Here is a 27,491-nt window from a genome sequence, read left to right on the forward strand (position 1 = left end):
TGAACTGTATATCTAAGAGGCGGACGACTGCCACGCAGCACTTCACGGTCGTTGATTTACTTTAAATAGATAAAGAAAGGTACCTTAGGTGTTACTCTCCAGTTTCTCGGATTCGTCGTACAGATTCACGCTCCATCGTCATACGCACATCATGTGAATTGCTCATCCGTTCAATTGTTAATCTTGTACCAATCATCCCCACACCTTCTTTGAAGCCGGAGGATGCTGGTAAGTATTTGAGCAATTCTTCCACCGAAGAAGTTTTATTACGTCATTTTTAACCACGGAATCAATTACGCGTTAATTCTGTTCCATTTTACTTTAAAAACTCAGAAACCACGGAATCAATTACGCATTCAATATGTTCTATTTAACCTAAAAAACTCAGAAAATGAGCAATTAACATGTCAGCAGTTTAACCTACTAATGAATTAAATCGATTGTCTTTTAAATGAATTTTTCTCTTATCTTATACGCAGCATAACGTACTCTGTAGTCCTTTACAAAGCCGAGCGTCATTTCCAATACCTTGTTCATTGAGAATCCTTTAGCAATGAAAGAGGAATCTCCTCGACAACAAACCCGTCAAGTGGAGTAGCCGCGTTGCTCTGTTCTTAGCATTTCACGGACCTTGAGGTCTGATACGGTCACCTATTCGTATCAAGCGGCTAGTTGGTGTCGGCTTTGACATCAAGTGCTCAATTGTGTTGGACGGACGTCATATCTTTGTTTAACTGTATCTGCGACTTGAACAACCACCATCATGGAGTTAATTATTTACTGTCTAAAATACAGGAACGTGACACCATCTTTAAACAACGGTCCTCACAATCAAGTCAAATTACAATTTTTGTGCTGAAAGTTCCGTCCGTCAACAATTCAACCGACAATGACAAATCTCCTAAAGGAGAGACTCGCTCACCAGTGTACTGCCGTTACCAACACCGGAATTGATTTCTTTGAAGAGTAGAATAATGAAAAGGTTTGTCGTATTTTTTTAAAGAACATCTTATTTTCATAGATTGAGCGCAAACAAAGCAACAACCACCTTGCCTCAATCTTGAGTTTTCTGTTTTTATTTGCCTTCAAATGGACCTTTGGGTGCTTTTATTTGCGCAAAACACAATGTTGAAGAAGAGCAATTGTTTAGAGCATTTAGTCATATTACGCCGCTTTAACGTCTGTTCATCTGGCGATTTGACATATTTTAGCTTTGTATCGGTAAATTTGAGGTAGTAGTTGCACCGTTGATCCAATATGGCTAAATTAACAGATATGCGTAATTTTTGCGGCACAGTCACTTGATGCATTGCCATCACATTCTAATATCTTTTTTATCAATATCAAATAAATAGGTTTCATTTCCTCGTCAAGATATATGTTACGGCCATAGGAGGTCACGCTCACCTAAAGTCTGGTTTTTGTTCGTTCGTGAATTGTTTATTGAACTGCTTGCCTGACTGTCATTTTTCACACTTACTAGATCGAGTGTTAATAGTTCATTCGCGTGATTATAACCTTACTCTTAAAATGACGTTTTCCCCCTCTAATCGATTTTCGCATAATTTATTTAAAAAATAATCAACAACTAGGGAGTTTATGTCACCATAATTGAAAACTAGTTTAGGGCACTTAATAGAAATAACACGTAAATCATAGTTTCGTATAGTTAAAAATACCAATTCTCAGCAATTAGTGGAAAAAATTTTGCTTTGCTTTTTTATTCATTTGCTTCTACATAAAGAAAATGTTAACGTAGAATCTAGAAATAATACTGATATAAAGAAGACGTTTTGCTTGGGATTTCATTTACTTGTTCTTAATTGTGTTTCGTAATTTAAACTGATAATTTTTGATAGTTTTCTAGTTAAAAAATTCTTGCCTCCAAGCTTCAGAAATAGTCATTTCTGTTGTTTTCCTCAATCAAAACAACGAATACTCTTGTCTTGTTTTTATCAGTCAAAAACATTCATTGCAAGCGTCTGCCGTAGCCGAATTTTGTCTAAGTTTTCCCATTTTTAAAAGTCTGGTTTCCGACTTCATAAGTTTTAATATATTTTAAACGTGGACTGCACTTATACTTTATCCTTTAAATCGTCCTGTACCGTTTGACGCAATGATTTTAGCGCGTTCAAGACATGCCAAAAGAAGGAATTTGAAATCGAACTAATTCATGAACTTTTGGCCTTCATCTCTTGAAGAATTTTAGGTTACTGTTTTATGATCTTTTGACAACCACAGATAACATAAACTTCAAGCTATCTTTGAGAAAGATAACATACGCTCAAATCTTTTAGAATCGTTAGAGACGTCTGTTTGCTCACTTTGCCAAATTCTTCAAACTCCGGTAAACAGATTAAACTCTTCAACTCAAGATGTCAACGCTTTCATTTTACGAGAAAAGAAACAACTACAGCTCATATTTTGATCCAGAACGATATCTGAATTTTTACTACTGTCAAAGTACAGCTGAAAAGGTAAGCATTTACTCTGTTTCTCTGAATTGTAGCATCTCATGGAAATGAAATAAGCGAACGTTTTAAAGAACACAGGACCAATGTTGAAATGAAGCATAAGAGAAAAAAACTGTTGGCATTCAAATGACCATGCGGATGCTCAATTAAATGTTTTGGATCCTTTTGCACGTTCACTTGTTTCAACTTAATTGGACGGTGTCTTAATCTACTTTTTGACGCCAACTCCATTAAGCAGAAAGACATCTGACATTTCACAAGTTATAGTTAGGCGCATAACGTAGCAACGCTATCGAACGTTTCAAAAGGTCAAAGTTCAAATTTAAAACATGCAGATATCTAGCAAAGCACTGCCCATTTGCATGCGCACCGAGTTTTTCGAACGATCGCTTGCGTTGCAAGTTTATGGGACTTATAGTAAGTCCCATAAAGTTGCAACGCAAGCGAACGTTCGAAATGCTCGGGGCATGCAAATGGGCAGTGTTTTGCTAGATATCTGCATGCTATAAATTTGAACTTTGACCTTTCAACGTTCGATAGCGTTGCAACTTTATAGGACTGACTAAACTATATCGTTAGGCGCATAACGTTGCGGAACGTAAGCTAACGTTCGAAAAACCAACGACATGCAAATGAACAACGAAATGCTGATCTATGCATCTTTTTAATTTGAACTTTGATGTTTGAAATATTTGATATTGTTACAATTTTGTGGGACTAACTACGCTCCAAATTATGCATAGTTAAACTTACTTGAACATTGGTTAGTTGAGGCTGTGCAGGTAAAATTAACCAGTGTTATTTTCATCAAAATTGCTTGTTGTGCACTGTTCAGGTAAGTTACGTGCACAAAATTTTTTGCAATGGCCCTAGTGGGGACTGGATAGCTATCTTGCAGACATCTGCCAGATTCACTTCCAAATGATTATCTTCCAAAATGATAATCTTTTAGAATGACAATCTTCTAACAGTCAGACAGAAAATTTACAACATTCTGGCATAAAATAGCTATCTTTCAAGATTGTGATAAAATAAAATGAGTTAGTTCCGGATGAGCTGCATTTCAATTTGTTCATTTTTAAAACGCTCGTTTCAGGTTTCAAGAAAATTGTTTGCAGTGCACAAGCTTTATTGATTGAATAAAAGTGCACAAAAATATTTCAAAAATACTAAACATTGCTTCATAAAAATGTTACTGGTTATTGCACGAAAGTATAGAAACTCCAATAGCGTAATCATACTGTACAATTATTAAAAAGGAGGAACAGTTTACATAATTAAACGCCCACAGAAGAAATCATTTTGAAAATTTCTCAGACAAGATGAATCTGACATTTTGCTGAAATTTTGAAGCTTCGTTCTCTATGAAACTGCAAGAATATGCCAGATTCTTACAAGATAACCATCCACTTTCACCTAGGGATGTACGGACAAGACCCAGTTGAGAATGGATGGTTATTTTAAAAGAATCTGACAGAGATTTCTGGTAGATTCGGACAAAATAACAATTTTCTGTCTAATATCTGCAAGACAATCTGTTTTGAGCCAGTTTCCTACAAAATAACCAATTTGTTGTCAGATTTCTGTAACATTTCCATTTTTTGCTGCAAAATTCTGACATGATACCCAATTTCGATTCTTTGAAAGTAGCCAATTGTTTCTGTCTTGTTCTTACCATATAAACATGTTTTTAAAGAATTGCCTACTTTTTCTTCGCTATTTTTGAATATTTCCAGCGCTCTTAATTAAAAACATTTCTTTTTCTGTGGCATTTAATTCGTTTGCATGTAGTATAGTTTACTTCCTTTTTCATACTTGTTCAAGCTTATCCCTCTGATATATTTTCATTACCAGTGTTACTATATTGATTTTTTCCTGCAAAATCGTAGCCTTCGAAAGAAGTGCGTGAAAAACTTTGAAGCGGTTTTGTCACTGACATGACTTCTTTTGTCGAAAACGAACGGAAGTGATTTTCGACACGAGCCACACAACACAAATTACAATCATACAAAACACTCGCAATCAAAGGAAACAAATATATCTAATCTAAATCAAAATAACAAACATTTTTTATTAGCACATTCGAACGATAACCCTCACCCAAAAGTTGTTTTAGATAACATATTTTGACGCCCAACCACATCAGGCAACGAATTCAACCCCTGAAAAAGCTAAGAATTAATCTAAAAAATTGATTGAAATGGGAAACAATTGATCTGCACCATGAGTTTTTTTGATGTTTTAGTATCCAAAGACCTAGAAATTTTACAAAAACAGTCCAAAGGTAACAGCAAGAGGGTTCGCAAAACATCACAACAGAGTGAAAGCAGATCCAAAAGACAGTCTTTAAAAATTTATCTTATTATTTACCCGCGCGCTCTGTTTTCGGTTTTTGGGGTTTTACCCGCCCCAAATCCCTCCAGGTTGGTTGCCTTCCCAATCCCCCGCGCTTTCTTTGCTTTCGGTTTTTGAAGTTTTACCCGCCCCAAATCACCCCAGGTTGGTTGCCTTCCCAACCCCCCCCCCCCTCCCCGCACTTTCTTTGCTTTCGGTTTTTGGGGTTTTAACCGCCCCAAATCCCCCAGGTTGGTTGCCTTCCCAACCCCCCGCGCTTTCTTTGCTTTCGGTTTTGGGGTTTTACCCGCCCAAAATCCCCCCAGGTTGGTTGCCTTCCCAACCCCCGCGCTTTCATTGCTTTCGGTATTGGGGTTTTACCCGCCCCAAATCCCCCAGGTTGGTTGCCTTCCCAACCCCCCGCGCTTTCTTTGCTTTCGGTTTTGGGGTTTTACCCGCCCCAAATCCCCCCAGGTTGGTTGCCTTCTCAACCCCCCGCGCTCTTTCTTCGCTTTCCAGTTTTGGGGTTTTATCCGCCCCAAACTCCCCGGTCTCTTTTCTTCCAAACCACTCACGCTATCTTTGTTTTTCGTCTACTACCGAGTTTGATTACTATCTCAACCTTTCTGCATTTCACTAAAATGTGTGGATCTTTTGGTAAAAGCTGTTACTGGTAGATTGCAAGTATCCAGCAACAAAGTTACCGGCAATTAGAACTTAGGTATAAGTAGGTACAAGTTGCAGCACTAGGTAGCAGGTATTAGGTAGGTAAAATTTGGGAGCTTCTAGGTAGGTAAGTTTGATATAAGTTTGCAGGTAGGTATAAGTAGGTAAAAATTGCTGCAGGTAGGTAGCAGGTATCAGGTAGGTAAGATTCGGGAGCTTGTAGGTAGTTAAGTTTGGTATAAGTTTGCAGGTAGGTAGCAAGAGTTAGTTAGTTGGATTATTAACAATCCTTCATTGAACTTGATTTGTATAAGTTTTAGCAGTTAGGTAGCAGGTAACAGATAGGCATGTAGAAGCACCCACATAGCGCTGGTAAGTAGCCCTTAGAAAACATTTGTACCAGATAATTGTCAAGCTGTCAGGAATTTGAGAATAAATTTGGTGTTGCTTAACTGGTGTGAGTTACATAAACCAAAATCCAAAAACCTTTCTCCAACAAGGTAAAGAAAACAGTCTACGTTATAGTCATGGTATACACTCGGTCAACCGCTAACTCCGATAGCGACCAGAGAGAAACAACTATCTTGGAGAATCTTCATCAATGTTCTAGTGCTCCAACAGAGAGCCTCTCCACCAGAAACACTTCAAGAACAGAAGATGCTTGAATCTTCCAAAATGTTGATAACGGACGATAAACATTTTCACTTTGAATACCTAAACTCCTCAATTGATGATTCAGAAGATGTTGACATACTACAGGAAACAGTCGAAGAGATAAAAGAGAAGCAGCGAAAACTTGAAACCGTAGTGTGTCAATTAATAATTCTGATTGATCCGTCAGAACAGAGCAATTATTCTCGCGAACATAGTCGTCTTAAGATAGAAGTTAAAAAGTGTATCGATAATTTCAAAAAATACGTCAAAGAGAAGTCACAGATAAATAATGGAGAGGACTTCAGCCTCAGTGTTGGTGTCACCAAAAGACCGAATTGTCCGCCGGACAGCTCTAATTTCCAATTTACTAACCTAGTTCAACCTCGTCTTGATATCAGCAATCAGGACAATATGCAGTCAGTTCATCAGCTCCCGCTGTGAACAACAATGTCAGTTTTTCTGCACCCAGCAGCGTACTATTTGATTCTAACGCCGCCCCATCGTCATTGCTTAACGCACATTCCTTCAATTGGCCCACTCCTCAGAGTATTTTCCCTGAAACAAATCGCAATGCATCGAACAATAACTTCGATCATCAAGGAGTTCTAAACGCGGAAAGCTCAAACCAATGTTCAACCAGCTCGATGTCAGTCTGCTTCCAAAAATCTGTCCCGAAACTGCACGCAGAAACGTTCAACGGTGATCCAATGAAGTGGATAAAATGGTATAGCATTTTCAAAGCAACTATCGACCAATCACCCATGTCGTCAGCTGAAAAAATGATCCATTTGCAATAACTGCTCACAGGAGAAGCTAAAGCACTAGTTGATGGCTATGGTTACAACGGTGATCTATACGCAGCAGCTCTATCAAGACTGCAAGAACATATCTGCAATTTAAAGAGGATTGTCAATGCTTTTCTGGACAAATTATCAAACTTTAGAAATCCAAACTTATCAAATCCTGAAAATTATACCCAGTAATCCTCATTTCTTCTAACGCTTGTCGACACCTTTCAACAACTCGGTTTTATTCATGTTCTTCACTCCATAATCAACCTGAACATAGTTTTATTAAAATACCAAATCCAGTCAGACTCGAATGGAACCGTTACGTCCTAGAAAAAACCATGACACAGCCATCTTTTAACGCGCTTGCTGAGTGGCTCCTAAACTATGCAAAAGCATGCCGATATTTACCAACAAACTCAAATATCCCATCTTCTCAAAAATTGGTGTTCATAAAATGGCCTGGAAAACGTCGCACTCTACTAGAATTAATGAAAATCCGAATTCAAAGCATCAATTGCTGAGTAACAGGGAACAAGGGCAATTTCAGTCTAAGACGAAAGAATTCGTTAGTTGTCCTAACAATGACAATTGCCAATACCTCTACAAATGCATACATTTCCAAGCACTGAGTCCCCCAAAACGGAAAGATCATGTAATGAAGCAAAAGCTTTGTTTCAATTGTTTTGGACATCATCATGTAGATCAATGCAATTCAAAAAACGTCTGCCACTCAAAAGGCTGCGGCAAAAGACATAACACACTCCTGCACGATAGTTTTATGAACAAAAGCAACTCAAACGTTAAACCAGTGCAATTTGTTGGAACAGGCCGGGTGGCTTTTGTGGCAGTTCAATTGGTAAATGGAAACCAGTCTGTGAAAACATACGCATACCTAGACAACGGTAGCTGTCAAAGTCTACTTCTGAAATCAACAGCAAAAGAACAAGATACTTGGTTATTGCACGAATGTATAGAAACTCAAATAGCGTAATCATACTGTACAATTATTAAAAAGGAGGAACAGTTTACATAATTAAACGCCCACAGAAGAAATCATTTTGAAAATTTCTCAGACAAGATGAATCTGACATTTTGCTGAAATTTTGAAGCTTCGTTCTCTATGAAACTGCAAGAATATGCCAGATTCTTACAAGATAACCATCCACTTTCAACTAGGGATGTACGGACAAGACCTAGTTGAGAATGGATGGTTATTTTAAAAGAATCTGACAGAGATTTCTGGTAGATTTGGACAAAATAACAATTTTCTGTCTAATATCTGCAAGACAATCTGTTTTGAGCCAGTTTCCTACAAAATAACCAATTTGTTGTCAGAATTCTGTAACATTTCCATTTTTTGCCGCAAAATTCTGACATGATACCCAATTTCGATTCTTTGAAAGTAGCCAATTGTTTCTGTCTTGTTCTTACCATATAAACATGTTTTTAAAGAATTGCCTACTTTTTCTTCGCTATTCTTGAATATTTCCAGCGCCCTTAATTAAAAACTTTTCTTTTTCTCTGGCATTTAATTCGTTTGCATGTAGTATAGTTTACTTCCTTTTTCATACTTGTTCAAGCTTATCCCTCTGATATATTTTCATTACCAGTGTTACTATATTGATTTTTTCCTGCAAAATCGTAGCCTTCGAAAGAAGTGCGTGAAAAACTTTGAAGCGGTTTTGTCACTGATATGACTTCTTTTGTCGAAAACGAACGGAAGTGATTTTCGACACGAGCCACACAACACAAATTACAATCATACAAAACACTCGCAATCAAAGGAAACAAATATATCTAATCTAAATCAAAATAACAAACAACATTTTTTATTAGCACATTCGAACGATAACCCTCACCCAAAAGTTGTTTTAGATAACATATTTTGACGCCCAACCACATCAGGCAACGAATTCAACCCCTGAAAAAGCTAAGAATTAATCTAAAAAATTGATTGAAATGGGAAACAATCGATCTGCACCATGAGTTTTTTTAATGTTTCAGTATCCAAAGATCTAGAAATTTTACAAAAACAGTCCAAATGTAACAGCAAGAGGGTTCACAAAACATCACAACATAGTGAAAGCAGATCCAAAAGACCAAAAGACAGTCTTTAAAATTTATCTTATTATTTACCCGCGCGCTCTGTTTTCGGTTTTTGGGGTTTTACCTGCCCCAAATCCCTCCAGGTTGGTTGCCTTCCCAATCCCCCGCGCTTTCTTTGCTTTCGGTTTTTGAAGTTTTACCCGCCACAAATCACCTCAGGTTGGTTGCCTTCCCAACCCCCCCCCCCCGCGCTTTCTTTGCTTTCGGTTTTTGGGGTTTTAACTGCCCCAAATCCCCCAGGTTGGTTGCTTTCCCAACCCCCCGCGCTTTCATTGCTTTCGGTATTGAGGTTTTACCCGCCCCAAATCCCCCCAGGTTGGTTGCCTTCCCAACCCCCCGCGCTCTTTCTTCGCTTTCCAGATTTGGGGTTTTATCCGCCCCAAACTCTCCGGTCTCTTTTCTTCCAGACCACTCACGCTATCTTTGCTTTTCGTCTACTACCGAGTTTGATTACTATCTCAACCTTTCTGCATTTCACTAAAAGGTGTGGACCTATTGGTAAAAGCTGTTACTGGTAGATTGCAAGTATCCAGCAACAAAGTTACCGGCAATTAGAACTTAGGTATAAGTAGGTACAAGTTGCAGCAGTAGGTAGCAGGTATTAGGTAGGTAAAATTTGGGAGCTTCTAGGTAGGTAAGTTTGATATAAGTTTGCAGGTAGGTATAAGTAGGTAAAAATTGCTGCAGGTAGGTAGCAGGTATCAGGTAGGTAAGATTCGGGAGCTTGTAGGTAGTTAAGTTTGGTATAAGTTTGCAGGTAGGTAGCAAGTGTTAGTTAGTTGGATTATTAACAATCCTTAATTGAACTTGATTTGTATAAGTTTTAGCAATTAGGTAGCAGGTAACAGGTAGGCATTTAACAGATAGGTAACTGGTATATGTAGAAACACCCACATAGCGCTGGTAAGTAGCCCTTAGAAAACATTTGTACCAGATAATTGTCAAGCTGTCAGGAATTTGAGAATAAATTTGGTGTTGCTTATCTGGTGTGAGTTACATAAACCAAAATCCATAAAACTTTTCTCCAACAAGGTAAAGAAAACAGTCTACGTTATAGTCATGGTAGACACTCGGTCAACCGCTAACTCCGATAGCGACCAGAGAGAAACACTATCTTGGAGAATCTTCATCAATGTTCTAGTGCTCCAACAGAGAGCCTCTCCACCAGAAACACTTCAAGAACAGAAGATGCTTGAATCTTCCAAAATGTTGATAACGGACGATAAACATTTTCACTTTGAATACCTAAACTCGTCAATTGATGATTCAGAAGATGTTGACATACTACAGGAAACAGTCGAAGAGATAAAAGAGAAGCAGCGAAAACTTGAAACCGTAGTGTGTCAATTAATAATTCTGATTGATCCGTCAGAACAGAGCAATTATTCTCGCGAACATAGTCGTCTTAAGATAGAAGTTAAAAAGTGTATCGATAATTTCAAAAAATACGTCAAAGAGAAGTCACAGATAAATAATGGAGAGGACTTCAGCCTCAGTGTTGGTGTCACCAAAAGACCAAATTGTCCGCTGGACAGCTCTAATTTCCAATTTACTAACCTAGTTCAACCTCGTCTTGATATCAGCAATCAGGACAATATGCAGTCAGTTCATCAGCTCCCGCTGTGAACAACAATGTCAGTTTTTCTGCACCCAGCAGCGTACTATTTGATTCTAACGCCGCCCCATTGTCATTGCTTAACGCACATTCCTTCAATTGGCCCACTCCTCAGAGTATTTTCCCTGAAACAAATCGCAATGCATCGAACAATAACTTCGATCATCAAGGAGTTCTAAATGCGGAAAGCTCAAACCAATGTTCAACCAGCTCGATGTCAGTCTGCTTCCAAAAATCTGTCCCGAAACTGCACGCAGAAACGTTCAACGGTGATCCAATGAAGTGGATAAAATGGTATAGCATTTTCAAAGCAACTATCGACCAATCACCCATGTCGTCAGCTGAAAAAATGATCCATTTGCAATCACTGCTCACAGGAGAAGCTAAAGCACTAGTTGATGGCTATGGTTGCAACGGTGGTCTATACGCAGCAGCTCTATCAAGACTGCAAGAACATTTTTGCAATTTAAAGAGGATTGTCAATGCTTTTCTGGAAAAATTATCAAACTTTAGAAATCAAAACTTATCAAATCCTGAAAATTATACCCAGTACTCCTCATTTCTTCTAACGCTTGTCGACACCTTTCAACAACTCGGTTTTATTCATGTTCTTCACTCCATAATCAACCTGAACATAGTTTTAACAAAATACCAAATCCAGTCAGACTCGAATGGAACCGTTACGTCCTAGAAAAAACCATGACACAGCCATCTTTAAACGCGCTTGCTGAGTGGCTCCTAAACTATGCAAAAGCATGCCGATATTTACCAACAAACTCAAACCTCCCATGTTCTCAAAAATTGGTGTTCATAAAATGGCCTGGAAAACGTCGCACTCTACTAGAATTGATGAGAATCCGAATTCAAAGCATCAATTGCTGAGTAACAGGGAACAAGGGCAATTTCAGTCTAAGACGGAAGAATGCGTTAGTTGTCCTAACAATGACAATTGCCAATACCTCTACAAATGCATACATTTCCAAGCACTGAGTCCCCCAAAACGGAAAGATCATGTAATGAAGCAAAAGCTTTGTTTCAATTGTTTTGGACATCATCATGTAGATCAATGCAATTCAAAAAACGTCTGCCGCTCAAAAGGCTGCGGCAAAAGACATAACACACTTCTGCACGATAGTTTTATGAACAAAAGCAACTCAAACGTTAAACCAGTGAAATTTGTTGGAACAGGCCGGGTTGCTTTTGTGGCAGTTCAATTGATAATTGGAAACCAGTCTGTGAAAACATACGCATACCTAGACAACGGTAGCTGACAAAGTCTACTTCTGAAATCAACAGCAAAAGAACTTGGTCTTAACCTCGAAAAAACAGGTAAAATGCCTATAAGTGGGTATCACACGACTAAGGAAATTGATTGCTCCAAAGTTTGCTTTGACATAAAGCCAATAGATAGCTCAGTCGAACCTGTCAGACCTAATGATGTTATGGCAGCACCAGATTTGAACATGTCCGCAGTGAATGTAGCTCAACTAAACGCTTTGTGCAATAATTATGATCATCTCAGTCATATAAATTTTCCTGAACTTGAACGGAACAATGTCTCAATTATTATAGGCATTGACAACTTAGACTTGATTCACTATAAACAAATTATAAAAGGTCCAAAAAATGCCCCATGGGGCGTTGAAACTCCATTAGGCTGGACGTGCGCCGGTAAAACGAATTTAGTTTTCAATGAGTCTACACTTGTACAGTATACTCAGGTGCAAAATTGCCCTAATATGGTCGACTCTTTTCAAATTGGTCCAAGATTGGATGAAAGTGGAAAACTTGGGCATTGCATTGCCCCGAAAAACTTTGTCGGAAAACGATAAAAGAGCGATTGAAATTTTAGACTCCACAACCAAAATTGTTGACGGTCATTATCAAATAGGTCTCCTCTGGAAGCAAGGTGCATTTCTTCCGAACAACAGATGGTTAGCATTAAAACAACTTAACCAATTAGATCAAAAGCTTTCAAAAATCCGATACTAAAGGAAAAATACCAGGCTACTCTGGACGCAGACTTGGAAAAAGGATACGTTGTCAAAGTGCGTGATTCCAAATCTCTAACAAATAATGTCTCCTTTTTGCCTCATCACCCAGTGACCAATGAAAATAAACCTGGTAAGGTTCGTAGAGTTGCAAATGCCTCCATCATTTTCCAGGGTCAGTCCTTCAACTCTAATTTACTGAAAGGACCAGATTTGCTCAGCAACTCAACTGGTGTCATTATGAGGTTTCGTGAGAATCGAATTGCCCTGTGCGCAGACATAGAACAAATGTTCATGCAAGTGAAAGTTGGCCCTAAAGACCGACCCTACTTACGCTTCCTCTGGAACAACAGTGGACACATAGAGACTTACGAATACACAAGTTATATTTTTGGGACAACAGATTCACCCTGCATAGCATCTTACGCGCTCAGAAGATCTGCTCAGGACAATGCAAAAACATATCCAAGTGTTCAAAAGGTTATAGAGCGGAACGTTTACATGGATGATTTGTTTGTTGCCGTATCAAGTCCAAATGAAGCTACAAACATTATCCATGACACTCGCAAGGTTCTTGCTACTGGTGGCTTCAATCTTACAAAGTGGAATTCAAATAGTCATCAAGTTCTTGACCTGCTGAATCCGTGTATCCGCCTTAATCCAGAAACATCCGCACCACAAAGTCAAAAGGTTCTTGGTTTGCCCTGGTTTCCAGAAGCAGATACATTTGTTATAGAGCAAAAATTGTTCCATAAGATCAAACTCGATGAAAAACGAGTCAGCGTAAACTACTTCGTTTTGTTGCTTCCATCTTTGATCCCCTAGTAATTATTGCCCCCTTTACAATAAGATTCCGGGACAAGCCTAAATGGGACAAGCCATTGCAGCTCGATGAGAATTCTGCTTACGAGAATCTGAAAAAAGAACTTTCGTCTTTTCAGGATGTACATCTTCCTCGCAAATTGTTTAACGAGATACCGATTTCATCGATTGAACTACACACGTTCACAGATTCATCCGAGTTAGCATTATCAGCAGTCAGTTTACTACGAATTGAACACATTGACGAATCCGTCTCAGTCGCAATTGTGATTGGTAAAGCAAGAGTTGCGCCAATAAAACGGATGACGATTCCTAATTTGGAAATACAGGCTGCGGTATATGGTGCTCAACTAGCTCAATTTGTCAAAGATGAGATGGATATAGAAATCCATAAACAAGTTTTTCGGTCTGATAGTACGACCGTTTTGTATTGGCTACGGACTCCTGAGATTCGTCATCGGATCTTCATTGCTAACAGACTAGCCAAAATTTTAGACGTTTCCTCTGCCCAAGATTGGTTCTACATTTCGTCTACCAGAAATCCCGCTGACGATGGTACCCGAGGCTACAACCTTCACCAGATGAATGTAAGCTCACGTTGGCTATTAGGCCCACCCTTTTTGTCTCAAAATAAAAACACGTGGCCGAAACAAGATTTACTTTCTGCTCAACATGTTAAAATTATAATGGCAGATCCAATAAAAGAACTGAAATGTCAAATTGACATATCGCGTTTTGGCAACTGGAATCGTTTACTTAGAGTTGCAGCGCTTTGCTTCTTGTTTGCAGATAAATGCAGAAAAAAGGAATCCATTTTGTCACTAGCACGCTATACAAAAGCGTACAATGACTTGATAAAAAGTGCCCAGCATCAAGATTTTAAATCGGAAATTTCGAACTTAAGAAAAGGTATTGCAGTATCATCTACCAGTAGAATTGTATCATTATCACCATTCGTCGATCATAACCAGCACTTGCGTGCTCGAGCACGGTTGCCTAAAGCATTGAGACCAGAAACTGCGCCCTTCCCGTTGATCCTAGATGGAAAAAATCAGAGTGTTAGACTAATGGTAAAACATTTTCACCAAACAAAAAAACATTGTGGCACAGAAGAAACTAGAAGTTTATTAATGGAACTCTATTGGATTCTTAGGTGCAGGGCGGTAGTCAAACAAACAGTTAGACAATGCATTCCATGCAGACGTATGATCCAAGAAGTAACTGCCCCCCGAATGGCTGACCTCCCAGAGTTCAGATTACCAAGAGAAAATCATCAAGTTTTTCAAACCACAGGCTTAGACTTCGTAGGACCCTTTCCAGTTAAAGTACATGGAAGAAACAGGCCTAGATACATACTCCTCTTCACGTGCTTAGTAGTACGCGCTGTCCATCTAGAAGTTGCTGTCGACTTGACAACAGAATCAACAATCAATTGCATCCGTCGCTTTATAAGCCGTAGAGGAAACCCAAAAAAGTTCTTTTCCGATTGTGGAAAATCCTTTGTTGGATCAAATAACTCTTTGCAATCCAGTATCGCAAGCCTTAGAAATTCCCGTGATTTGGCAAGTCATTTGCATCTGACGCAGGTCGAAATTGAGTGGGTGTTTAACCCTCCTGCGGCTCCACACTTCAGTGGAAGTTGGGAACGCCTAGTGCAGATATTCAAGTTGTCTCTGTACAAAGTAATTGGGTCAAGAACCCTTTCAGATGATATTTTGTGGACACTGGTATGTGAGATTGAATCCAATATGACTTCTAGACCTCTAACTAATGTCCCGAGTGAAACTAACGATCCTCTGCCTCTCACGCCTAACCACTTTTTACTCGGAAGAGCGTCAGTTAACTACCCTCCTGGTCTTTTCGAAACGCAAAAGGTCACCGTGTCCAGGTCATGGAAATCTGCTCAAGAACTAGCCTCGCATTTTTGGAATAGATTTCTTCGCGAGTACATCCCTATTCAACAGACAAGGTAGAAGTGGAACAAAACTTCTGAAAACCTCGAGGTAAGTGATTTGGTTTGGCTACTTGAAGACTTCACGCCACGAGGTCTCTGGCCTCTTGCAAAAGTTATAGAAATTTAACCCGGTTCAGATGGTGTAGTACGCTCCGTGAAACTGAACACTCCACGTGGCGAGAAAGTAAGACCAGTCATCAAGCTAAGCAAAGTCTTAATAAACAAATGAGTTATTTTGTGTTCTCGTTCTCACGAGCAGATGTATAATTTAGTTTTCAATAGGAAAAGGTATAGAATTGTAAGTCAAGTCGTCCCCAAAAGTTGATGCAACAAGTTATTATTGCAAAGTTTCACATCAAATGTCTAAGTTTTGCGATCATAAGTCAAGCATTGCATGCCAAACTATTTTTGGGATATTCTTTTGCTCAATTTCGTTTTCCCCCTTTCAGTCGCTCATACCTTTATTTCCTCCGAAACTTCCTTTTCCGATTATTATATTTGCGATCGATTATCTTATCTTGTGATCTTATCTTGCTGATTTTACACCGATATCATACAGTACAGCAACAATTCGTGATCTTACAATTGGGGGCGAGGATGTCACTGACATGACTTCTTTTGTCGAAAACGAACGGAAGTGATTTTCGACACGAGCCACACAACACAAATAACAATCATACAAAACACTCGCAATCAAAGGAAACTAATATATCTAATCTAAATCAAAATAACAAACAACATTTTTTATTAGCACCTTTGAACGATAACCCCCACCCAAATTAAGTTGTTTTAGATAACAGGTTTGGTTGCTAAACAAAAGGAGCGGATTAAGAGAAGGTCGAAAAGATTGGTTTTTTTGTTCAAGCTATTGTTCTGGAGAGAGTGAAAAATTGTGGTGTGATAAAATTCTTAGGTATTAATTTTGTTCACAAGCGGCTGTTTAAAACTTTTTCAACTTCTTCAATTTTTTATTTCAGTTTGAATTAGAGGTCTGATATTTTGACATTTTTCAGCTATTTTTCAAATTTTAAGGCGAATTTTTAGCAATTTTTTGCCTATTGTTCTGTTTTACTGCTAGAAGTTGGATCTGAAGCCTATTACTTAGGGAACTTTTTGATGCTAAATTCTTTAATTTAATATCACTTCCGAAATGTGGACTAAACTCTTTTTTTTTCTTAATAAAACCGAAGTTGGCTTTGTGCGCTATGTTACTTTTTACTAGAATTTTAAATGAAATTGTTTTTAGAAGCTTTTTTTGCTTGAATTTACTATAAAAGATATTTTGTTCACATGAGGAGTTTGCACGAATTTGTTGACGTGACGGGCTAGGGTTTTATGGTAAAGTCAGCTCTTCGAGTCATCTCCTGAATTCTTCCACTTTTATTTTATCAGTTTAGTAGTGGTACATAGATTAGGTTTTGTACTAATTCAGGTCCGTTGGGTAATGACTTATTCAGTGCTGCGCCACGGAATTTAGCTGCTCCGGTTAGTACCCTAAGAACAACTGGATGGTGTGGTAGGTACCACTCTCTTCTTGAGAAACTTTCCACCTTATGAGCATCTTTGACCCTTACTTGTCTAAGTCCTTTTGGATGGTATTCGAATACTTTTTCCTTAAAATCTGGTCTTTCGTAAGCCGCTTTTCCAACGATTTCATTTGAACAAGCGCCGAGAAACAATTGTTGGGCAGTTCGATGTTATCTTCAGCCCATAGCATTCCGACATCGTACCTTTTTCCATTATGCACTGTGGTGTTTTCAAGAATATCAAGCGCACGTGCATCCGCGGCGGATTGTGGGTCTACTTGCTTAAGGACACCGTACGACTCCATGCCGTACCAAGATTTTGCGTGACTAGTGAGTTCAAATTCCTGCTCCATATTTGCTTTAAAACAAGTCGAGACTAAACCTGAAGACGACGGTAGAAGGCCGCTTAGAACCCAACCTATGTGTAAGCGAACAGCGAAGGGCGAGCACTTCTCTTCGGCAGCAAAATACTCTAACGGGCGGATGACATGATACACATCCTGCTTTGATGTTGATCACATCGGCGCCTGTGTACAAATCTTCCTTTACGTAAGGGCTGACTTTAAATGGCTCACATGCTTGGTTTTTGCGTGGTGTTAAAGTCACTTCAATTAACTTAGTGTCTACAAGCTCCTCGGTATTTATACCCTTGACTGTTGGTTTCAGTGCTGTACCGTGGAAACCAATTCTATTTGCAAGATCATTGAACACCCAAGAGTTACTGCAAGTGGTGTCGCACAAAACTAAAGCCGTGGTATTTTTACCGGAAGAGCCCGTCAACTGTAATTCGGTCACCTGAAGGAGGCCTTTCACATTACTCACAGATGACAAAGTAGTGGTCTTACTCGATGATTGGACACTAGAAAGTTTACTTTGATTTGCGCCAGCATTAGAATTACTATTGTTGGTTGAAGGGGATTTTGACGGATAAACCTTCTCAACTCCATGGAGAAGTGTGTTTTGGGAGCTGTTACATCCGTCCTTCCTGCATTTCCTAGGACTTGGGCGTTGCCTGAACATATGCTTTTCTCTCAAACATGAGAAGCACAGTTTTGCTTCGGCCACTACCTTTGCTCGTTCAGTGGGAGACTTTTCTTTGAATACCTGACACTCCCAGATAAGGTGGTTACCTTCACACACAACGCAGCGAGGGATTGGAGGCGTTGCCGATATTGAGGCTGGTCTTTGAGTGCCCTTAGTTTGCCTGTTAGCAGCAAATGTTCTTGAGGCCACTTTGGTCTCTACTACTGAGTTGTTGTTATCCTCAGTTGTTGCTTTTGATGAAGCTTGTTTCCTTAAGTCATGTGCCTCCGCCTTCTCCTTCAACCAATCGTTGAAGTCAAGGAGTGTTGGCTGTACCCAATGTTTCTTCACTGTGAAGAGTGACCAAGACTCTTTCAGATTTTCGTTCGAGTGTCTTAAGTTCGTCCTTATACAGTACACCACAGTATGCGAACTCAGCGATAGCGGTTTTAGCTTTTCCAGTTACAAGAGTTTTTAAGTATGTTAACTTGACATCATCAGTCAAGGACTGTGAGTCTATGGCACTTTTAAATTGTCCGAACCATTCATGCAACTGCAGGGGACACCATTGTACTCTGACAACTTCCACTCGGGCAATGGATCGCTCTTCTTACAAGTGATTGCGTCCGCCAACTGCTTTATCAAATCCGGGGAGTCCAAAGAGAGAGCCGAAGGTGTGGGATGCGGCGAGCCACCACAAAACAACGGGTTCGGAACGGTAGCTCCATACGTTGTCGGAATGATCGGAGTGACAAAAGTAGGAGCGGTACCTGTGGAAGAAATAAGTGGATTCGCTTGCATGAAGACTGATCTTACGTAATTTTGCGACCCTGCTGCTGCTTATACATGAGAAGAGCGGAGCGATGTAAAGATATGAGGGGCCGGTTGTACGGTGTATAAGCTTACAGATTTACGTACAATGGGTACTGCATTAGATGAGATTGCTGCAGGAAAACGCCAGATGTTTGGATCCGGAGGAGCAGAGCTGCGTGGGTTATGGGGACAAAGTTTTCGGGCTGGTACCTCTTTTGTGGGGGAGGTGGATGAATTAATTGTGGTACAAAAACGTTTGCGGAGGAAATGAATGATGCAGGTGGAGAGAGGGGTGACCGATTGACATTATTCGCCACGGTATTATTGGCGTGTAGTGGGAGTGCTTATGGCGGCGAAGGAGCAACGCGGAATGCTGGTGGGCTTAACGAGAAATGCAGTGGTACGGTGTTTAAAACGTGGGATGGGAGGCTGGTACATTTATGTGTGCTTGTGATAGATTTGGTGCTAGCGGAGCATTAACGAGTACATTTAAAGGTGGTGAACGCGGAGGGCTGAATAAAAATTCAACTGTCCAGATGCTCCGACCTGCGAGGGAATTGATGATCTAACTATAAATCATCAAAGTGCGTTGTTGCTTGAGACAGTCGTCGGGCTGTGTTTGGGGCGTTTAGTTGAATTGGCATACCAATGTTATTGGCGGTGATGGAGGCGTAAATTGAGGCTGTTGCTGCTCTTGCATGATGTTGTTTGCATTATTTTCATCATTGGTTGCCTTGGTTCTACTATTTGGTTCTTGCGGCTCATGGACAGGGAGGTTGTTGTTGGCCTCAACTTGACCATTTGTATTGAGATTAGAGTGTGAGTTCGGAAGTTGAGTTGAAGAAGGACGTGACACAATTGCTTGGTTGGATTGGGCAATGGAACCAGAAAAGTGCAAACTCGGTTCATTTGCAACATCTGCCATGTTCCCGGTTGGTGACGAATACACCCAATCTTGAACAAGTTTCTTGCTCTTGACTGAACTTTTTTCCGTAAAGAGCTTGCTCATTTTGTCAGTACCAGACCCGTCGGCTGATGATTCTGTCATCAACTCAATTTGCTCAAGGGCTGCAGCAGCTACTTGCTTGCGATGATCATCCTCAAAATGTTCAATTTCCAATTCTCGCAATTTCGTTTGTTTTTCAAATTCACGACGCTGTCTAGCAACGCGCAGCTTTGCCTCATGTTGTTTCTCAAGTTCCTCCTTTTTAAGTTTTGATATTTCTAAGTCTCGTTGACGCTGACTTGATTTGTTTGAACCCATATGTGAACTTGATCTTGAATTGTGAGAGGTATACTGCTCTGCTGTCTTCGTCTTGGATCGAAGTGATATACCCTCGAGCAGCAGCAGTGAACTCGTCAGTTTTGTCTCTTAGCATTTTTCAAGGTTCTTACAGGCAGCATCTGGGTCTTCAGGTTTTTGTTCCAGATCGAAGAGCTCTTCATTCTTATCAACTACTCTAGTAAAAGCATCTTTGCACTTCACAATCAGACGATCGATCTTAACTTTCCTGTCTTGCCTATCCACAGCATTGATGATTTCAACATAGATGTTGTTAAGTTCAGCCTCTAATTTTGCCCTCGCACTATAAAGTTTGTTGAATTTGTCCTGCAAGGCTGTCATGATCTATCAAAACAGGAACCAAAAAATTAATTTGGTACTATTAGAAAAGTACGCTGGCTTACATACAACAACACAACACAAATGGGTTAAACCGAACCCCAGTGTGAGCTTTGCCTAGCAAATCGCCAAAGAGCAAAGTTTGTCGAGTACAGTAGTAGCACGTACGGCGCGGAAACGTCGGGCGGGCGACGAAACGGGAAAACGGCACGGGCAGGGTGGAAGCGTCGGGCATACAGCGCGCAACGAAGCGGGAAAAGGCACGGGCGGAGCAGAAACGTCGGGCGGTCGTCGCGCGACGAAACGAGAAAACGGTATGGACGGGACGGAAACGTCGAGCGGGTAGCGCGCGACGTGACCGAAAGCCGGGACAGCTTGGGAGGGATACGGTAAGCCACGAGCGAGGAGGCGGGAAGAACAATGCTAGCGGATCACTGCAACAAACTCAACCAAACAAACTAGCCGTAACTCCAAAACAAACTTAAGTCACACCCTAGAAAGAGGGAGAGAAGCTACTGTCAGGTAAACTAGCACTAGTCATTATGGGGCGTTATCTACCAACATTACATCATTTTACGGCAACGAAGTAGTATAAACAATAGTCGAAAAGGTCTGAAAATTTACTAGCTGTAACTCCAGAACAAACTTAAGTCACACCCTAGCAAATCACTATACCCAGACAACAAAAGTGCCTACAACCGAAATTAATCAAGCTACAGCAAATTGCTAACAAAAGGTGTGTTGAAAGTCACGCAGCAAACCAGCCGTAACTCCAGAAGAAATTAAGTCACACCCTCGCAAGGAACGAGACTAAACAACCAACCAGCATAATAGCAGAAAAGAAATTACATCAGCAAAAACTCAACATACTACATCATACAACAGATAAACGGGGAAAAGAAAGAAACACAGCGAAACGAAAACAAATAAACGAAAACGGAAAATGAATAGACATAAATTGGAAAACGAACGGTAGTGAATAACTGAAGAAATTGAGAGAACGAAACGTTTGTAAAGCGCTATTGAAGTGAACTAACCGAAAACTAACCCGTAACTCGTGAGTAAACTAAATCACACCGCCAGTCTGCGGGTGGACTCCCACAAAAACGCAAGTTAAGTGACATTCAGGTTATCAAAGGCTTGAGCGAGTTCCGCATCCTCGAACGCATGAAGGGTGCGGAGCGTTTTATGGCGGCGCTTAGAAAGTTTTTTCGGTCTGGAGCGTGTTATCAAGGACCGGATGTTGTTATGTGCTAACACAATAGTGATTGTTTTCAGCTCACGCGCAGGCTTTTGATGTAATGCTTTGTACTCTTTAAATAAACTAGGATCTTTCTGTTAATTGTCTAAACATAATGTCTTTCACTATAAAGATGGTAACTAGAGTACTACACTTGAGCTGATTGTAAATATCAGGAGTTCCCTTTCTGGGGCAATACACTATAGCTTCTATGCGCTCCTGATACTTTTCAAGCACTGCAATAAGCTGTGAAGAAGTTAAAGGCTTATTGTTGTTACTGCAATGACAGGACAATGAATTGTTCACCACATCATGCCATATAACTAGCCTCTTTTTATCACGGAAGAAATGACTCAATTGAAACTGAGCAATTTTTCGTACTTTCACCGCGTTAGGATTGAAACTCATACCCAGTAATGCGTAAACTCCTTTTTTATAGTGGACTTGTAACGCTTTTGGCAAAGTCTTTATGACGTGATGCAGTGAACTGGCAGCTAATGTAAAAACCATATAAGGATTTTACAATATAACTGATGTGAGCTTAACTCAAACTCCGAACCTTGATGTTAAATGGGCACTTTTCACGACTTTCCAAGAATGAGCGCTTATTGTGAAAAAAAACCAGTTACCTGTGAAGTTTGAAAAACTTGAAAAAACTTGTTTTTTACAACGTTATTCTATCTAACTACTATATAATTATGCTAGAATGATCGACAAGATTTTTTTTCAATTTTTCAAATTTGGTCAATTTCAAATTTTTTTTTGCTTTGCGTGATTTAAGATGTTTATAGCCTTCTTAAACCAAGTTCAACGAGATATAACGCAATAATACAATTATCGCATTTTTTTGCCTTCCGTTAGGAGGGTCAACGAACACACACACACACACACACACACACACACACACACACAAACACACACACACACACACACACACTGCTACTACTTCTACTGTTACGTCCAACTTGCCTTCTCTAGCAAACCACTATCGCATTTACGTGTGATGCAACAGAGTATCAAGTTTGAACCCCGACCAGTCGAAAAATACAACGTCATTCTTCAAACCACATCTACTCCTCTTCATTAATGCCTTGAGATATAACTGGATATTGCCAAAAACAAGAATAAAATAAATAAGGTCTCGTTCACTTTTTGGACTCCCTTCCAAGGCTTCTGGTAGTAACTTCCCAAGATATGGCCAATTTTCCTGTTTTTAGGTAGTACCTGAGTCAGTGCATTAAATGATCTTGTACCATCTAGTTACTTATTTAAAAAAATTATCGCATCAATTATGCTAGAGCAATAGATAATGAAAATTGGAACTGAAATTGGGTTGCGGTAGCAGAAATATAGGTGTAAAACGCACTATCGAACTTTGACTTCATCGAGAAAGCAAAGCAACAGTCCCGTGTAAACGTTAAGGCCAAAAGCAAACGTCATAAAAACGGCAAATATAGCAACGTTTTTCGGCAGGTCTTCCCGCATTGGAGCAATTGAGATAATAATCAATTTTTAGCGGTTTTCTTTTTAAAAATGTTATCAACAAAATCCCTTCTACGGCCTCAACTACTATAAAAGTATGCTAGAATGATCGGACAGATTTTTTTTTCAATTTTTCAAATTTGGTCATTTTTTTCAAACTTTTTTTTGCTTTGCGTGATTTAAGATGTTTATAGCCTTCTTAAACCAAATTCAACGAGATATAACGCAATAATACAATTATCGCATTTTTTTGCCGAAAATTTTCAAAGTTGATGTTTTTAAACTCAAAAAATTATAGGGGATTGATTATTGGTGACCTGGGGCATTGAAAATACTGGATTAGAGGAAATGAAACTAAAAAATAATGGGGGTACTAGATTTGACGATTTCTTTAATATTAATTTACTGCTTCAAGAATTAGTTGAGTTTGGATGGGTCTTAGTTTTTTTCATCTACGTCTGATTCCTGCAAACATCCTGACTTCTGAGCTTTGAAGACTCGTGGGTTGAGAAAATCTTAGTGGTCACCGGTTCTGATAAAGTTTGACCCATTAGGAGGGTCACCGAACACACACACACACACACACACACACACACACACACACACTGCTACTACTTCTACTGTTATGTCCAACTTGCCTTCTCTAGCAAACCACTATCGCATTTACGTGTGATGCAACAGAGTATCAAGTTTGAACCCCGACCAGTCGAAAAATACAACGTCATTCTTCAAACCACATCTACTCTTCTTCATTAATGCCTTGAGATATAACTGGATATTGCCAAAAACAAGAATAAAATAAATAAGGTCTCGTTCACTTTTTGGACTCCCTTCCAAGGCTTCTGGTAGTAACTTCCCAAGATATGGCCAATTTTCCTGTTTTTAGGTAGTACCTGAGTCAGTGCATTAAATGATCTTGTACCATCTAGTTACTTATTTAAAAAAATTATCACATCAATTATGCTAGAGCAATAGATAATGGAAATTGGAACTGAAATTGGGTTGCGGTAGCAGAAATATAGGTGTAAAACGCACTATCGAACTTTGACTTCATCGAGAAAGCAAAGCAACAGTCCCGTGTAAACGTTAAGGCCAAAAGCAAACGTCATAAAAACGGCAAATATAGCAACGTTTTTCGGCAGGTCTTCCCGCATTGGAGCAATTGAGATAATAATCGATTTTATAGCGGTTTTCTTTTTAAAAATGTTATCAACAAAATCCCTTCTACGGCCTCAATCTGGGACCATTTTAACGATTTAAATCCTCTTAAATCCATTTACTTATATTAAAAAAAATGGATTATAGTCGTTTAAAGAACATTTGAAATGGATTTAAATTGAGCTACGAAGACTCCCTTAAATAGATTATTATCTCCGCTCAGTGAAAACCGTTACATTATTATAAATTAACATTTGATTCATTTTGAAAGTTTTAATTTAAAGTTTCAAGTCCATCAGTTTTCCATTAGTTTCAGTCCTTACGCTCCATGTGATACCTTTGGAGCAGCAAGTCCATCGGCCCAACAGGTGCCCAGATGAAGAAACTGAAGTGAAGATCTGCATCTAAAATAGAGGACAAAAAGCTGTAAAACCTTGTTCAAAATTAGCAAATTTTTTCAAATAGTGTGAAATTAGCAAAACTTTTGAATAAAATAATGGATAATACCTGCATAGAAGATGTCAGAGGTGGATTGAATGTCAAAGGCAGATTGAAGAAACGGAGGATCTGCATCTAAAATAGAGAACAAAGTGCCGTGAAACGTTAAAAAATTTCAAATACTGTAAAATTAGCAAATTTTTTGAATAAAATAATTGACTTTACCAGCATAGAAGATGTCAAAGGTAGATTGAGTGTACTCATTCTTTGAAATAGATTTTCGACAATTTTTCGACTTATTTTTCGTTCTGTTCGTTGTTTTCGAATATTTGTAAAGCCAAATTCAATCTCTGAAAAGAAAACATATGAAGCCAAAAAATGTAAAGCCAAATGTAAAGCCAAATTCAATCTGAAAAGAAAACATATGATGCCAAAAAATGTAAAGCCAAAATCAATCTGAACAGAAAACATATGAAGCCAAAAAATATAAAGCCAAATTTGGGATTGAAATAACAATAACTAAACGACGAAATCATGCGCGATTATCATGCGTGTTTATTCTAGCAGTTCTGTTTTCGCAAAGTTAAATTTTGCTCAATTCTGATTGGCTAAAAATCGGTCGCGAGAAAATAAGACAACTCTTAAATCGCTTTAAATCCGTTTAAAATTTTGAGCTTCAAGCTTCTTTAAATATACCCCATATATTGGCAAAATGTAGTCTTAGCCTAAGAAAATCTTTATTAAATCGATTGCTTGCTTAAGTTTTACGACACGGGTTAGTCTATGACTGATCACCGAGAAGTTTTTGAAACATAAAAATATTAAGCCTAAAAAGAGCGCGATCGATTTAGTTTATTAGTAGGCTCGACGAAATTATGTTAAACGAGCTATTTCCGACCTTCCTACGTATATTAGAAGAGATTTTATGTGCATTTAATCTTTTTGTATGGCTTACATGGTTAAGAGATTACGTAATCCTTTCTCCCTTTCATTCTCGCACGCTGCTCTTTCAAATAGCTTGCTCATTTAGTTTACTCATTAACATGAAGCCTATTACTTAGGGAACTTTTTGATACTAAGTTCTATAATTTAATATCACTTCCCAGCTGTTTGGCTAGACTCTTTTTTTTCTGAATAAAACTGAACTTGGCTTTGTGTGCTATGTTAATTTTTACTTGATTTTTAAATGAAATTGTTTTAGTAGCTTTTTTTGGGTGAATTTACTCTAAAAGATATTTTGTTCTCATTAGGAGTTTGTACGAATTTGTTGACGTGACGGGCCACGGTTTTATGGTAGAGTCGGCTCTTCGAGTCGTCTCCGGAATTCTTCCGCTTTTATTTTATCGCTGACTCCTACTTTTGAGGATGTGATTTACATGAAGTCAAATGACACTCGTAAATTTACTTTTCAGTCGGTATCGTAGTTTTCCGGCTGCTTTTTTGTTACTTTTGTTTCTTATCTGTTTTGAGCTCAATCAGCTTTTTCCGTACATTCCGCCAGCCCCGTTCAGCTCCTTGGCACCATAATCTTTCCACATTTTTGCTCGCGTCATTGTCGAGTAGTTGAAACTCCTAGGCGACGTTCAAAAGTGGCAAATCACCGAGAGGAAAAAAATTCTCTGGGACAAAATTTAGCTTCCTCAGGTTTTAATATTGTTTAACAAATTTCAATTAAAAGTATTTATATTGACGAATTTTTTTGTTTTCAGAAAAATATATCATAGAATTTTGTTTCAGTCAGATCTGGAGAAATACATTTCCAGCTTCACCTTTTTAGACTCCGTTCGACAATATCACTATCGTGATAAAAATCAGACGTTCTATCCTGTTAAAATTTTTTGACATAAACACCATGTTGAAAACTTTTTACAATCAAATTTGTCAAGTGGTCAAAATTTCTGTTACTGGAATTAAATGAGCAATACTTCTGAAAATAAAACCATTTAATATTCCTTGACTTGACTGTTTCAAAAACAATTGTAAAATGGGAATGGTCAGATCGGGCTGTACAATCATGGTGTTTGAACTCAACCTCCAGCAATTTAATAATAATTTTACATTTTACCAGAAAGTAATTTTACATTCTTAAATCTTTTTTGCACAAATTTCTTCCGCGAAAAATGAGACCTAATTCCCAGTAGAGATGCAATTTTAACTAAGCTGATCAAACAAAAAGGAACTATCTTGTAAGTTCTGTTTGGGATACAAATCTTTACACTATAAATACGTTCTTTGATTGCATTTTTTAATGCAGTTTTGTTTTGTGAAATTTTGTATTCATTATAACAAATACAAATTTCCTCAGAAATTTTTTTCATAGTTTAGAGTTTTCTTAGAGTTTTTATTTTAATTAGTCGAAGTAAACGGTTTTGCATCTTTTCGTTAAAAAATAAAAAGAAATTTTGAGTTACATACTTTAAACCAAAGTCACTGAAAGAATAAGGAAAACGAACACGCATTATGAGCACTTCTAATTGAGGGTATCTGAAAGCAAAAAAAAGTAAATTCGTGTATATAATCAAAAGCGAAATTAGTCCATTTTTGAATTTATATAATGGTAACGGAGTAAGCCTCTGTAAAACCGTAGACTAGAGCAATTGTTGAACGAACTGTGAGAAATGAAGAGAGGCGGAGACTGTGTTTCAAGACTTACAAAAAAACTTTACAAAACAGACATGCGTTATAAGAAGTGGAACCAACGCTACCCTAAAACAGTTGATTGAACGAACAAACAAATTATGTGATAGGAAAAAATTTTATGTATTTGGGTCATTATCCTAAAA

General features: G+C 38.7%; 1 protein-coding gene across 1 annotated transcript in view; it reads left to right on the top strand.

The window, feature by feature from the left end:
* The first annotated feature begins 2,252 nt into the window (after window positions 1–2,252).
* LOC142354840 (phenylethanolamine N-methyltransferase-like) overlaps window positions 2,253–27,491 on the top strand; it is a 41,438-nt gene continuing 16,199 nt past the window's right edge. Inside the window, exon 1 of the mRNA XM_075407196.1 lies at window positions 2,253–2,477. Within this exon, the coding sequence (XP_075263311.1) occupies window positions 2,376–2,477 (102 nt within the window). The 5' untranslated portion in view covers window positions 2,253–2,375. The remainder of the gene's footprint in view (window positions 2,478–27,491) is intronic.

This window comes from Convolutriloba macropyga, unplaced genomic scaffold (assembly GCF_964194025.1).
Source record: "Convolutriloba macropyga unplaced genomic scaffold, txConMacr16.3 SCAFFOLD_930, whole genome shotgun sequence".
NCBI lineage: Eukaryota > Metazoa > Xenacoelomorpha > Acoela > Convolutidae > Convolutriloba > Convolutriloba macropyga.